This window comes from Phyllobates terribilis, unplaced genomic scaffold, assembly GCF_046119375.1.
Source record: "Phyllobates terribilis strain yellow unplaced genomic scaffold, ASM4611937v1 Scaffold_3__8_contigs__length_932513732, whole genome shotgun sequence".
Taxonomy (NCBI): domain Eukaryota; kingdom Metazoa; phylum Chordata; class Amphibia; order Anura; family Dendrobatidae; genus Phyllobates; species Phyllobates terribilis.
This window is the reverse complement of record NW_027362763.1, coordinates 488,255,439-488,267,682: the sequence shown is the minus strand read 5'-3', so window position 1 is coordinate 488,267,682 and position 12,244 is coordinate 488,255,439. Positions and strand designations below refer to the sequence as shown.

At 39.6% G+C, this 12,244-nt stretch overlaps 1 protein-coding gene across 1 annotated transcript in view; it reads right to left on the bottom strand.

The window, feature by feature from the left end:
* Positions 1-12,244, bottom strand: part of SLC35F1 (solute carrier family 35 member F1) — a 687,614-nt gene that overhangs the window by 30,833 nt on the left and 644,537 nt on the right. Inside the window, exons 5-6 of the mRNA XM_073675924.1 lie at positions 11,781-11,949; positions 2,206-2,258 (exon numbers count right to left, since the gene is read on the bottom strand). Coding sequence (XP_073532025.1) covers positions 2,206-2,258; positions 11,781-11,949 — 222 coding nt within the window. The remainder of the gene's footprint in view (positions 1-2,205; positions 2,259-11,780; positions 11,950-12,244) is intronic.

Genomic DNA, 12,244 nt, shown 5'->3' with positions numbered 1-12,244 from the left:
TGGAGTGGTGAGCAAGAGCAGAGCAGGACGAGACCGCATGGAGCGGTGAGCAAGAGCAGAGCAGGACGAGACCGCCAGGAGCGGTGAGCAAGAGCAGAGCAGGACGAGACCGCCTGGAGCGGTGAGCAAGAGCAGAGCAGGACGAGACCGCCAGGAGCGGTGAGCAAGAGCAGAGCAGGACGAGACCGCCAGGAGCGGTGAGCAAGAGCAGAGCAGGACGAGACCGCCAGGAGCGGTGAGCAAGAGCAGAGCAGGATGAGACAGGGCTCTGTTCACACGGAACAGACAGGAAGGGAAAGGCAGAACCAGATACCCACAGGGTACTTGCAGTGAAGTAGCGAGTGGACCACAAACTCACAAACGGGAGTACAGAGACAACAAGCAGGAGTTAGGTACGAGTTCAGACTCTGCAGAAAAAGGAAAGGAACGGACATAGAGGCAAAACAGGTAAAGGATAGGAGAGAGTTCAGACTGGAACTGAGTGTACGGAAGAGACCGACACTGCAGCGGGATACAGGAGCGGGTCTGGGAATACGGCCCCCAGAGAGGCGGGACGAACAGGCAAGGAGCGTGTTCAGACAGGACAGACAAGATACAGGAGCGGGTCTAGGTAATCGGCCCCTAGAAGGCGGGGGGAACAGGCTAGGAGCGTGTTCAGACAGGACAGACAAGATACAGGAGCGGGTCTAGGTAATCGGCCCCTAGAAGGCGGGAGGAACAGGCTAGGAGCGTGTTCAGACAGGCCTGGAAATACAGCCTCCAGGATTGGCAGACAAGAGAAACACAGAACGGGACCTGGCACCTTCAGAGTGCAAGCACACACTGAATGAAGCACAATGCTCAGGCAGGGATTGATTGGAGCAGCTGGGTTATATACCAGGTGACAGACAGCAATAGGCTGAGGACGCACAAGGGATGTGACCCACAGCAGGTACAAAAAGCAGGAAGTGATCGGGCGCCGCCCTTAAGCAGCAGAAACAGACACAAACAGACAGCATGGAGGGAAGCCAGAGGGACATTCTGGACTGGAGATCAAGTGCGCGCTCTTGCACAGTGGGAGATGGACCACCATGCAAGGGCGCCGCCAGGTATGTTACAGTGTGGATGAGATAGGACGCATCATCTACATGAAGCAGGGAAGGAAGATGACGATTGTAAGAAGAGAGGAGGTGCTGGATCAAGACCAGACATGCCCATCGGATTGGACCGCGCTATTTGTACGGGGAAAACCTGGTGACAGGTTCCTATTAAAGGGTTGTCCACTGCCTTTATATTGATGACCTATGTTTTGGGTAGGTCATCCATATAAGATCGTTGTGGTTCCGACATCTGGCACCTGAACCACTCAGCTGTTATCACCTCCTGCAGTGGCACGTCAAAACTCTATACATTGTGTAGTAGCTGCTGCCGAGTCCTGGAGATCAGCTCCTATTATTTTCACTAAACAGTGTCGGATCGGAACTGTGGTGTTCCTCTTCCTATGCGGGTGCCGAGTATCAGAGCCAGATGGAAGAATAGGTCATTAATATAATAGTGGACAACCTCTTTAAGACTGTTATATATTTATTGTACATTAACAGTATGGCTTTTTTTTTGCTCACCATTTAATATGTATACATTTATAATACTGCCCTCCTGCACATATTATATACATTTAAGTGAAAGTGTTAATACAAAAACAGGTAATGTATTCCCTAAAGGCTCAATTACTTTCTATAATTCACAGTCATATATTTCACTGCTTTACCGAGACTTGTTTAATGAAACAAATAGAAGTTCTTGTACTATTAAATCCAAGTTTTGTCAGACATAGATGTATGATGTCCACATTCAGGCCTAATTTGCTGCTATCCTATTTGTATGTTTTATGCACAGTTTGCTTTAGGCAATTTTATGAGAATTATGCATTAGAATTTTCTTAAGTATTTGTTTTTTTTCTTTTTATAGCCATTGTTGTTAAAAGTCTTCATATCCTTTTAGTTCATATTAGAGTAAAAGTGTCATCCTCTGTGATTTTATATCCACATTGATCTCCGGTTGGTGCTGTTCTGTACCCAAGATAATGGCGCAGTAAATGTTCTTTAAGTCAGTAGGTGGAGAGCTCATTTAGGAAATGTTATGAAGCGGCTCGGCTTTTGATAAATTGCAAGGCCGTTATTCATTGTTTAGTGAAGCATTATTTATGATGGGATTTAAATGGCTTACCTATTTGCCAGTCCCAGGGTACTTTTAACAACTCTTTGTGCTCCATTATTGCTCTGTAAGACAATACATGGTTTAATACAGACATAGTATAATATGTCTAAAAATAGAAGGCATTATACAAATAATATATGACTCAAACTAAATCAATCCACTGCCACAATGAAACTTCTTAGGTAAAATAATAAAACAAATTCAATCTAAGTGAAATATGAATCTTGTTTTATCTCCATTTAAATTGTAATTCAATGGGTACACTCAATGGATAGTGGGAGGCAATTAGAGGTTTTATCAGCCAGATAAAGTGGAGAGTGGACTCAAAGAGCATCTCATGCCCTCTGTTTTCAATGGCAATTGTGTAATTCTTCATCTCCCCTATGGTGGCGCTGCAGGAGAATCAAACACTTACTGAGTTGGTTTTTCTCTGATTACTGCTGAATGTTATAGTTTCTAGGAGTGAAAGAGGCCCTCTAACAAAAAGGATTGTCCAGAGATGGCAACCCCTTTAAGAGAGGAAAAATGTTCTTGTTAAAAAAAAGAGAACACTTGTCACTGGGAAAGGTTTATCAGTAGTTGGAAATTCAATATATTTAAGAGCTACTAGGTCAATTATACTCTAATACTGCCAAAGCACTAGCTGGTAATACAACAGCCAGAAATAGAGATTTTATTATGTATAAATCATAGAATGTTAGAGTTGGTAGGGAGCTTCAGGGTTATCATGTCCAACCCCCTGCTCAATGCAGCATTCACTAAACCATCTTAGACAGATGTCTGTTCATCCTCTGTATAGAATCATAGAATATGATCATACTTCCATCCACATTCCAACTAGACGTATCCGTTCTCGTTCAATACACCTGCATTGAGTGAGGCCACTCACGTCTAGTTGGCATGTGACCGCGTGTATGCAAATCGCATACTTGCCATCATGTGCCCGCCCCTCCCATCTGTGACGCCGGAGAATCCTCACAGCATGTACATAGAATGCCTGCAGACTTGCAATCTAAGGCAGGACAATCCCTTTAACTTAAACTTTCATAAAGTCAGTACTTTGTAGAGCCTATTTTCGTGGCAATTACAGTCACAAATCTCTGTGGATAAGTCTGTTTGAGTTTTCCACACCTTGCCACAAGATGAGTATTTTGCACCATCCATCTTCCACTCGACTCAGACCATTTTCTCTGTCCCTGCTGCCTAAAAACATCCCCACAGCATGATGCTGCCACAACCTTTCTCCATACATTTGGGGAGTTTCCCATGTGTCTTTTGGCAAACTCAGAACGAGCCTTACAATTTTTATGTGTAAATAAAGGCTTTTTTCTGCCCACTCTTCCATAAAGGCCTCCTCTATAAAGTGTACGGCTTATTGTGGTTATATGAACAGATACTCCAGTCTTTTCTTGGGAACTCTGCAGTTCCTTCAGGGTTACATTTGGTCTCTGTGCTGCCTCTCTGATTAATGCCCTTCTTGCCCAGGCTCTCTTGGCAGGTTTGTTGTGGTAACATGTTCTTTCCATTTGATAATGATGGATTTGATTTTGCTCTGGGGAATCATTGGAGATTGTGATATTTTTTTATAACCCAACCCTGACTTGTGCTTCTCAACAACTTTGTCCCTGGTCTCCTTGGTCTTCATGGTGTTGTTTGGTTAGTGGTGCCTCTTGCTTAATGGTGTTGCAGCCTCTGTGGCCTTTCAGAAAAGGTGAGTATATACTGACAGACCATGTGACAGATTGCACACAGGTGGAATTCCTTTCACTAAGCATGTGACTTATGAAGGGAATTGCTTGCACCAGAAATTTTTAGGGGCTTCATAGCAAAAGGAGTGAAATACATATGCACATACCAATTTTTAGTTATTTGATCCCATAAATTTAATTTAGGCCTATATTTTTCTCATTTCACTTCACCAATTTAGACTATTTAGTGCTAATGTATCACACACAAATCTGAGTACAAAAATATTTAAACACAGATTGTAATGTAAAAAAATAGGTAAAAAGCCAAGGGGGTGAATACTTTATCAAGCTATTGTAGTGATGGTCACTCTGGATTTTCTAAAGAGCAAAAATTGAAAGTAAATCCATAAATTGATCAGAAAAAGCTTATGTAAAACTTAGACTTTTAAAAATTAAACAGTCAACTCAAAATGAGTGCATGAAATGAAGTGTTTCCATTCAAGTTAATTTATTTTTCATATCATCCATAAATGCACCGTAATTGCGTGCTAATGCTAATACATGGCAGAGTTAAATGGATGAAACATTACTTACGAACAAAATCTGTCCATCATAGCCACAATCAATGTCAGAAAAATACCTGCTCCCATTGTAAATAGCTGTCACTTTGACGGTGTAATCAATATGACTTTTCAATGCTGCAGAATGGCCACATAATAAGCATAACATTGCTACATAACCAGATGAGAAATAAAATGTTACCCAATACACTGTCTAATATGAAGCGGAATTAATCTTGGACACATTTGCAATAAAAATGTTACCGTTATATGAGTCAATATTATGGCTCTGATACCGTGTATGCTCTACAGAAAACCAATTGTAAATCAAAGTAGTTATTGGAGAGCACATTTCACATCAGAGATGGCTTGTCAAGAGTTAAATGTGTTCTAAAGTATATCTTGTTCCAATGATATATTGTTGAAGTGTTTTAGCAAGGTTATGCATGCACTACTGTTTAAAGGGAATCTGTCACCGTTTTTTTATGTTATAAACCATGCCCATCACCTATAAAATCAAGTAAACGGGGTTCCTACAACTCCTTTATACCCTTAGAGGTGCGTTCGAAAAAGTGCTTTATTCATGTCCTGAGCTGTATGAAAATTGTGTCATCCGGTCAGATGGGAAAATACTGTAGAGATAGTGCTTAGTGCCGCTTCGGCCCCTTCAAACACCACCTCTGCTATCTTGATAGAAGTGATGAAGTCTCCTCCATCATCCCCACAGCGCCCGAAGTCTTTCGCCTGTGTAATGGAATCAGCAAGAAGTCATGTAATGTGCAGGCGCCGGTTTTCCTTGTCCGTCACCAGCTCCATGGCTGTTCAGTAGGGCAGAGTGAGGTGCTGTGTAGGTCTCTGATTCCGCTGAACAGGCGCGAGACTACGATCATTGTGAGGATAATGTAGGACATTGTTTATAAGGCAAAAAACTGGTGACCGATTCCCTTTAACTTCTTTCATTTCGGGTTACAATATTTTGATGGCAAGAGTAGATCCAGAGGAGGTTTTAATTACTTATGACACCTTTCATGCAGGCTTAAAGAAAAATTGCATCTTTATTATTTCGTCATCATTATTGCATTGTTAGTAGCTAGTCTATTACATCATCTATTTAGTCTATTGAGCCTTCAATATTCTATCATCTTATGATGACCAATCAAAAAACTCCAACTCGGCTGTGATGGTGTAATCCTAATTACATTTGCATCACCTACTTTTATAAATTCTCTGTGTGTAAGGTTTACAGTTTTAGGATTTCTTAGCATATTGACATGTTTCAATATGTTTTTTCAGATATGACTTGTTCTTGCACTATTAAAGCGGATAGTTTTTGCTACATATGTGGAGAAGTCACTTTTGCATCACAAAGGCGAAACTTGACTACCATGATAAGGAAAGCCTACAACCTGTATTTTGGCTGCAGAATAGGAGATCAGGATAAGAGTTGGGCTCCGCACAAATACTGCAATAGATGTGCATCACATCTTACCCAGTGGCTGCATGGGAAGAGGCAATCTATGCCTTTTGCAGCCCCAATGATCTGGAGAGAGACATCTAATTGCTATTTCTGCATGATGCCCCCCATTAGGAAAGAAGTTTTAAGGAAGAAGAAGTAGACTTAACAGTATCCAAACATTCCATCTGCAATATGTCCAGTACAACACACAGAAGAACTGGCGGTTCCAAAAGACCAGAAACATTTTCAGTCGAGTCAAGTGAGGAAGAAGAGGACGCTTGGTGTCATAAAGCATCTTCTTCCCATGACCCAGACTTTGTCAGCAACCTCTACGGAACCACACCTTATAACACAAAGTGAACTGAATGATCATGTTAGAGATTTGGATCTGCACAATAGTAAGGCTGAGCTCTTAGGTTCTAGGCTACAGCAATGGAATCTCCTAGTGGGCGATGTTCGGATTTCTCTGTTCTGCAACCGTGATAAAGATCTTGTCCAATACTTCTTCATGAAGGGTGATCTTGTGGCATGCAACAACATCAACAGTTTAATGTAAACTCTGAAGATAAGTCATAATCCAGAGGAATAGATACTTTTCATCGATTCATACAAAACAAGCCTAATGACGCCTTGCTGCATAATGGCAATGAGCTACCTTCAATTCCAGTTTGTTATTCAGTCCACATGAAAGAAACCTATGACAACATGAAAATGCTGTTGAGCTGTTGAAACAGCTGTGTTACCCCTCTGTGGTGACTTAAAGGTGATTGCCCTCTTACTTGGTCTCCAGGGTGGATACACAAAGTACTGCTGTTTTCTGTGTGAGTGGAATAGTCGTGCAAGAGAATATCATTACAATAAAAGAGACTGGCCTCTCCGATATTCACTGCAGCCAGGGAGTTAAAATATCCTGCATCCAGCACTTGTTACCCCACATAAGATTTTGTTACCACCATTGCACATCAAGTTGGGTCTAATGAGGAACTTTGTAAAGGCAATAGGTAAAAATGCAAAAGCATTCAAGTATCTCATTGATAAATTTACAAGGTTGAGTGAAGCAAAGATAAAGGAGGAGTCTTTATTGGACCTCAGATTCGTAAGCTTCTTCAAGATGAGGAGTTTCTCCATTTGTTGCAGGCCAAGAAAAAGGCTACATAGGTAGCATTTACATTAGTGGTAACTCATTTTTTGGGAAACTCAAGAGCAGACAACTATGAAGAGTTGATGGAAAATCTCTTCAAAACATATAAGGATCTTGGCTGTAACATGTCCTTAAAGATTAATTTCTAGACTTACTTCCACCAAACTGCGAAGCAGTGAGTGACGAGCACGGTGAGAGATTTCACCAAGATGTTGCGGCTATGAAGAAAAGATATCAAGGAAAATAGAATCCATCAATGCTTGCAAATTACTGTTGGATAGTTGTAAGAGATGATCCGATGCAGGAGTACATGAGACAAGCAAAAAAGAGCTGTCATTGAATGAGGACCAAATTTTGTAGTGCAATTTCTGTACCTGTTTATAATTCGCTATAGTATTTTCTCATGTTTTAGTTATTTGAATTGTTGCTAAGTTTCCTCTAAATAAATATCAGAAAATTGGATAACAAAATATTCTAAATCTTTATATTTGCAAAAATAATAATGTTTCAAAGTACTGAAATTTTATTCATTAGTTATATGTAGCAGCAAAAAAAAATTCCTTGATATCATAGAAACAAGAGACAACTAAAAATTTTCTTTATCAGATTTGAATTCAGGAGGTCAAAATCATTACAAAATGGCTCATTTAATAACTGAACCTGACAACTTTTTGAAAATATGTAGAACAGTGTAATTTGTGATTCAAGGCAGAATGCAGAAAATTCTTTTTGCAAATACAGCAAATTACTTCTCACTCTGCCTGCGTATTGACCTACGTATTTTCTTTAAAGTCTTCTTTCTACATAATGTTCTATGTGCCTTGTGAGACATTTTGAGGTCAAGAAGAGCTGACTCTAATGCCGAATGAGAATTTTTCTCCAGAGTATGGAATTGAGAAATTTAGCAATTAATTACTAACTGAAAGCATATATGTTGGACTTTACCGGCTATAGATCTTTTGGGAGAAACACACTTTAAAGAAAATTCCAAAAGAAACCCCAAACATTTCAAAAGAAGTAAGGTATCTCAAACTACAAACTTTTAAGAGTCATAAACTACAAGCTTTTAAATTGCTAGAAATAAATTGCTGGAATTTAAAGTCGACATGATCCAACATATATATCAGGACCGTGACACCTCCAGCACAGCAAGTCTTTACCAGCAGCCTTTGGTAAGCCCTCAGCAGCCCCTTGGGACCTTGGACTCCCCCCAGCTGTGGCTCTACTACCCCTCTTTTGGAACTCCCCTTGAGTAGCCCAGTATGGGGATGCAGCACAATCCGACTTCCTTAGGAACCTCTTGACCACCTGGTATCTTTCTACGAGGACGACCAGGTAGTCCGCATTCCGGGGTCTCCCTTTGCAACCCAGGTATGTACTGGCCTGGGAACGGAGTGCACAAATCTGTCCATGACAACCCGCTCGACCATCTAGGTTGGAGTGGAGGACTCCAGCTGCATCCACTTCTGTACAAGATGCAGAAGGTCATATATTTGGGAGCGAGGGGGTTTATCACCATAATGCGCCCAGTGGTGAACCCTTTGGGCTCTGACTGACATAGTCACTCCAGCAGGTGCCAGTATCTCAGTTTTTAGTTTAACATATTCCTGGGCATCTTGCAAGCCAAGGTCGTAATAAGCCTTCTGGAGCTCACCAGTCAGATAGGGAGCCAGCACCTCAGACCACTGCTTCGGCGGTTGCTTCTCCCGCTCTGCCACCCTCTCAAACACAGTCAAAAATGCCTCCACATCATCGCCCGGGGTCATTTTTTACATGACTCGTCTTACCGTTTTCCGAATGTACGAGTCATCACCTGGAGTTGGGGGAGGGGCTGCCTCTGTGAGAAATTCCATCTGCTGTTGCTGCTGTTGGAGCTGGTCTTGTTAGTGCTGATGATCTTGGTGGATCTGTTGCAATAACAGCTTGCTTTTCTCCTGCTGGGCTAGCACCAGGTGCTTGATCAGGTCTTCCATACCATCTGTCTTCGTTTCCTGGCTTATGGCTGCCTTTACCCAGGACATGTGGTTTGTCCTCAGCTGCTACATGTGGCTCTTATAGATCTTGCCCACACTTCACCACCACCTGTGGTAGATCTCTCACTCAGCTGCACACGGAGGTAGACACAAGAATGCTGTTCCTTTAAATTTCTGAATGGTTTATTAAAAACATGGCATAAACCACTATCAAGTCCATCAAAATAAACAGGCCTTTCTAGGCATAACGAGTAAACAGAAGAAGATAAGGTAGTACAGTCCATAGGCCTGTGCGGGTCTGCCTTCACAGTGTTAGCACAGCAGACACGGTTCAGGAAAAACAAACACAAACTCCTCTCTGGAGCTAGCTTCTCCAGACACTGAACACCCAATGCCTCTACAGCCCAAGTATTTAAAACCCAGATCACACCATGGAGTGGGGATATGGTGAATGGCCTCCCACCTGCACTATTCACAAAAAACCAAGCCCTTTAAATATGGCTGATTAACCCTCTCAGCACATATCATGCAGGAGAATACTTTCAGGTTTCACATCACAGAAGCTAATAGCCTCAGTGAAACATATTTCCCCTCCTGCAATTTGTCAGTGACTTTGTCACAATATACAGTGCATATATATATGTATAAATATTTACACATTTACTATCGTATTTCTCTGCTGTTGAATTTATCTAATTTCTTCTAGAGCCTTTGTCAGATGACCTTGGAATGGAACAATTTTAGAATCATTTTAAGAGGAAATATGTTAGTCAGATCTTTTAACTCATGATTCTAGCCTACATTAGAAACAGCGTGTTCATCTATTTTAATTAAAAAATAGTGGTTGATAATATTAAAGATAGAATATTACAAAATGTATGAGTTAATGTGAAACTGCCAATAGGTAAAGTAGAGATAAATCACCAAAGTAATATATAGAGGATGTTGAAGCTACTGAATATAAGCAATAAGAATTAAATTACTAGAGTTGAATATATCTATAATCTACAGTACATTTATATCTGTATCTAAATCAGAAAAGTAGATTATAAACTTGAAGAGGGATAAACAGAAGAATAATGTTTGTACCATTTACTGTATAACTATGGCTTAATATCAGTGTTATACGGGTAGTCTCATAATGTCTCTAGTAATATAGGACTAATTATTAGTATAAAGAATTTTACGGACAGTATAATCCTTGATGCTTTGAGCCTTTAGCCTTTACTGGGATTTCAATTTTAGAAGATACAAGACTACAGGAACAAGAATAATTTTTGTGGATCATAAAATGTAGTAATTTAAGTGAGAGAGATTCTTTTATATTTTTTTTTCCAGAATTCCGTAGGTTCCTTCAGCTTATGGAGAGTTACTCTGAAGAAATACAGAAGCATGTCACTTTCATGCCACTTTTGAAGTGCTGATATGTGGGTCCATTAACGACAATGAAGCCACATAAATTTTAGAAAGGTTTAGCTAATTATGCAAACTTGAAATGGGAAATATTCAGTTCAGGCATCATTATTTTCTACTTTTGAACTTGTCATAATGAGCAGTTGGCATGCATTCAGCATGTGTCCAGTAATTATTAGTTCTATACCACTTAAAATTCCAGGTAGTGTAAATTCTGCACCTCTGTTACATCCATGTGGCGTGGATGTGTTTGAAGCTCCTAGTGCAATAAATTGGCTAAATAATTTAACTAAGTTAAAAAATCATACCCCAAAATTCAGTTATCTCCTGTCAGAATCCATTTTAAAATTGTTATCCTCTTAATATATTGCAACCATTATATTATATAGCACTGTGTACTTACAGTTGCTCATTTTACCCTTCTACCCAGCTAATTCTTTTCTTTTCCATTAGGCGTATGACATCACGTGACTAAAAACTGAATATGATGATTGCAATATATTAAGAGGATAAAAACTTTGATGGGAGTGCTCTTTTAAAGGAGTTAGGCTTTTTTTTTTTCAGATGTCCAGCAGTTATTTCCATTTTGGATCCCTTTCAGGAAAACAAAACCATCCCGTAGAGAACTCATTTATATGAATGGATATGGAAATATCTTAAAACATCTTGACTGCAACCCAGCTGTGTTTAGCTGGATCAAAAAACTAGTTTTTCATCTTTCCAAAAAACAGATACCAACTTGATCCATTTTTTAACATAAACTATATTTTTAAGCACTGTGCATTTCAAGAACACTAGAGATGTTCAGAGACACCTCTAGTAAAAAATAGATTTTTGTTCCAACAGCACAAAATGTGCATTCATTTTTGCTCTATTGGTTATAGGTCCAATTTTTTTTATCACTGGATACATTACGGACGGATGACAGCTGGACATATCAATAGAACATAACACACAAATACTAATCGTGCTTTATCTGTATACAGTCAAGTTGACATATTTAGAATATCTTTAGATTGCTAAGAAGTCTTGAACGCCAAACATTATCGTGAGACATCTCAAACATCAGGTAAAATATTTAGATGGGGCAAATAATTCTAAGTAATAAAAGACTAAGGAGTTGTCTAGTTTAGAACATGAAATTTCCTATATCCCAGTGAGAGATTACTTGGGTTAATAGATTCTGGATCCTTGTCTTTTGGAGTGGAGAGCAAGCATCTTTCACTCAGTCCTATACATAGAGATGACCCAGCCCTTCCCTGTACATGCTCAGAAAATGTTATCCATACTTTCAATATGTTTGTCTAACTATTGCCAGAGTTGAGGATGAATCTTCTTTTGTCATATACTCACAGCTGTATTCCACTGAAGAAAGATCCAAAAAGTCCAATCATTCCTAGTAACTCAATTCGACTGAGATTTCGAACTATGTACTCTTGACACACACTAGAAATCCCATACAGAGTGGCACCACCAAGGACCAAGACATCCCCAATTAATTTGCTATCTCCTGGAAAAAATTCTGTAGACAAAAAAATATATATAACATTTGAAATATTTAAACTTAAGAAATACAGTTAAAAATATAATTTAACAAAGAGAGGCATGTTCCTTAAATATAAGCAGGAGACTTTCTATAGACTTTCTTTTATATTATGTGTAGAACACTGCTGAACAGTATGTGCTCGAATAGTAATTATATTAACAGATTCTACTGTGAGATTATTTAATGAGTGGTATTAAAAGCAAATTAGAAAACTGGTTTTCACATTAGTTCTGATGATATAATATAGAAAAGTCTTTTTACTTATATATTC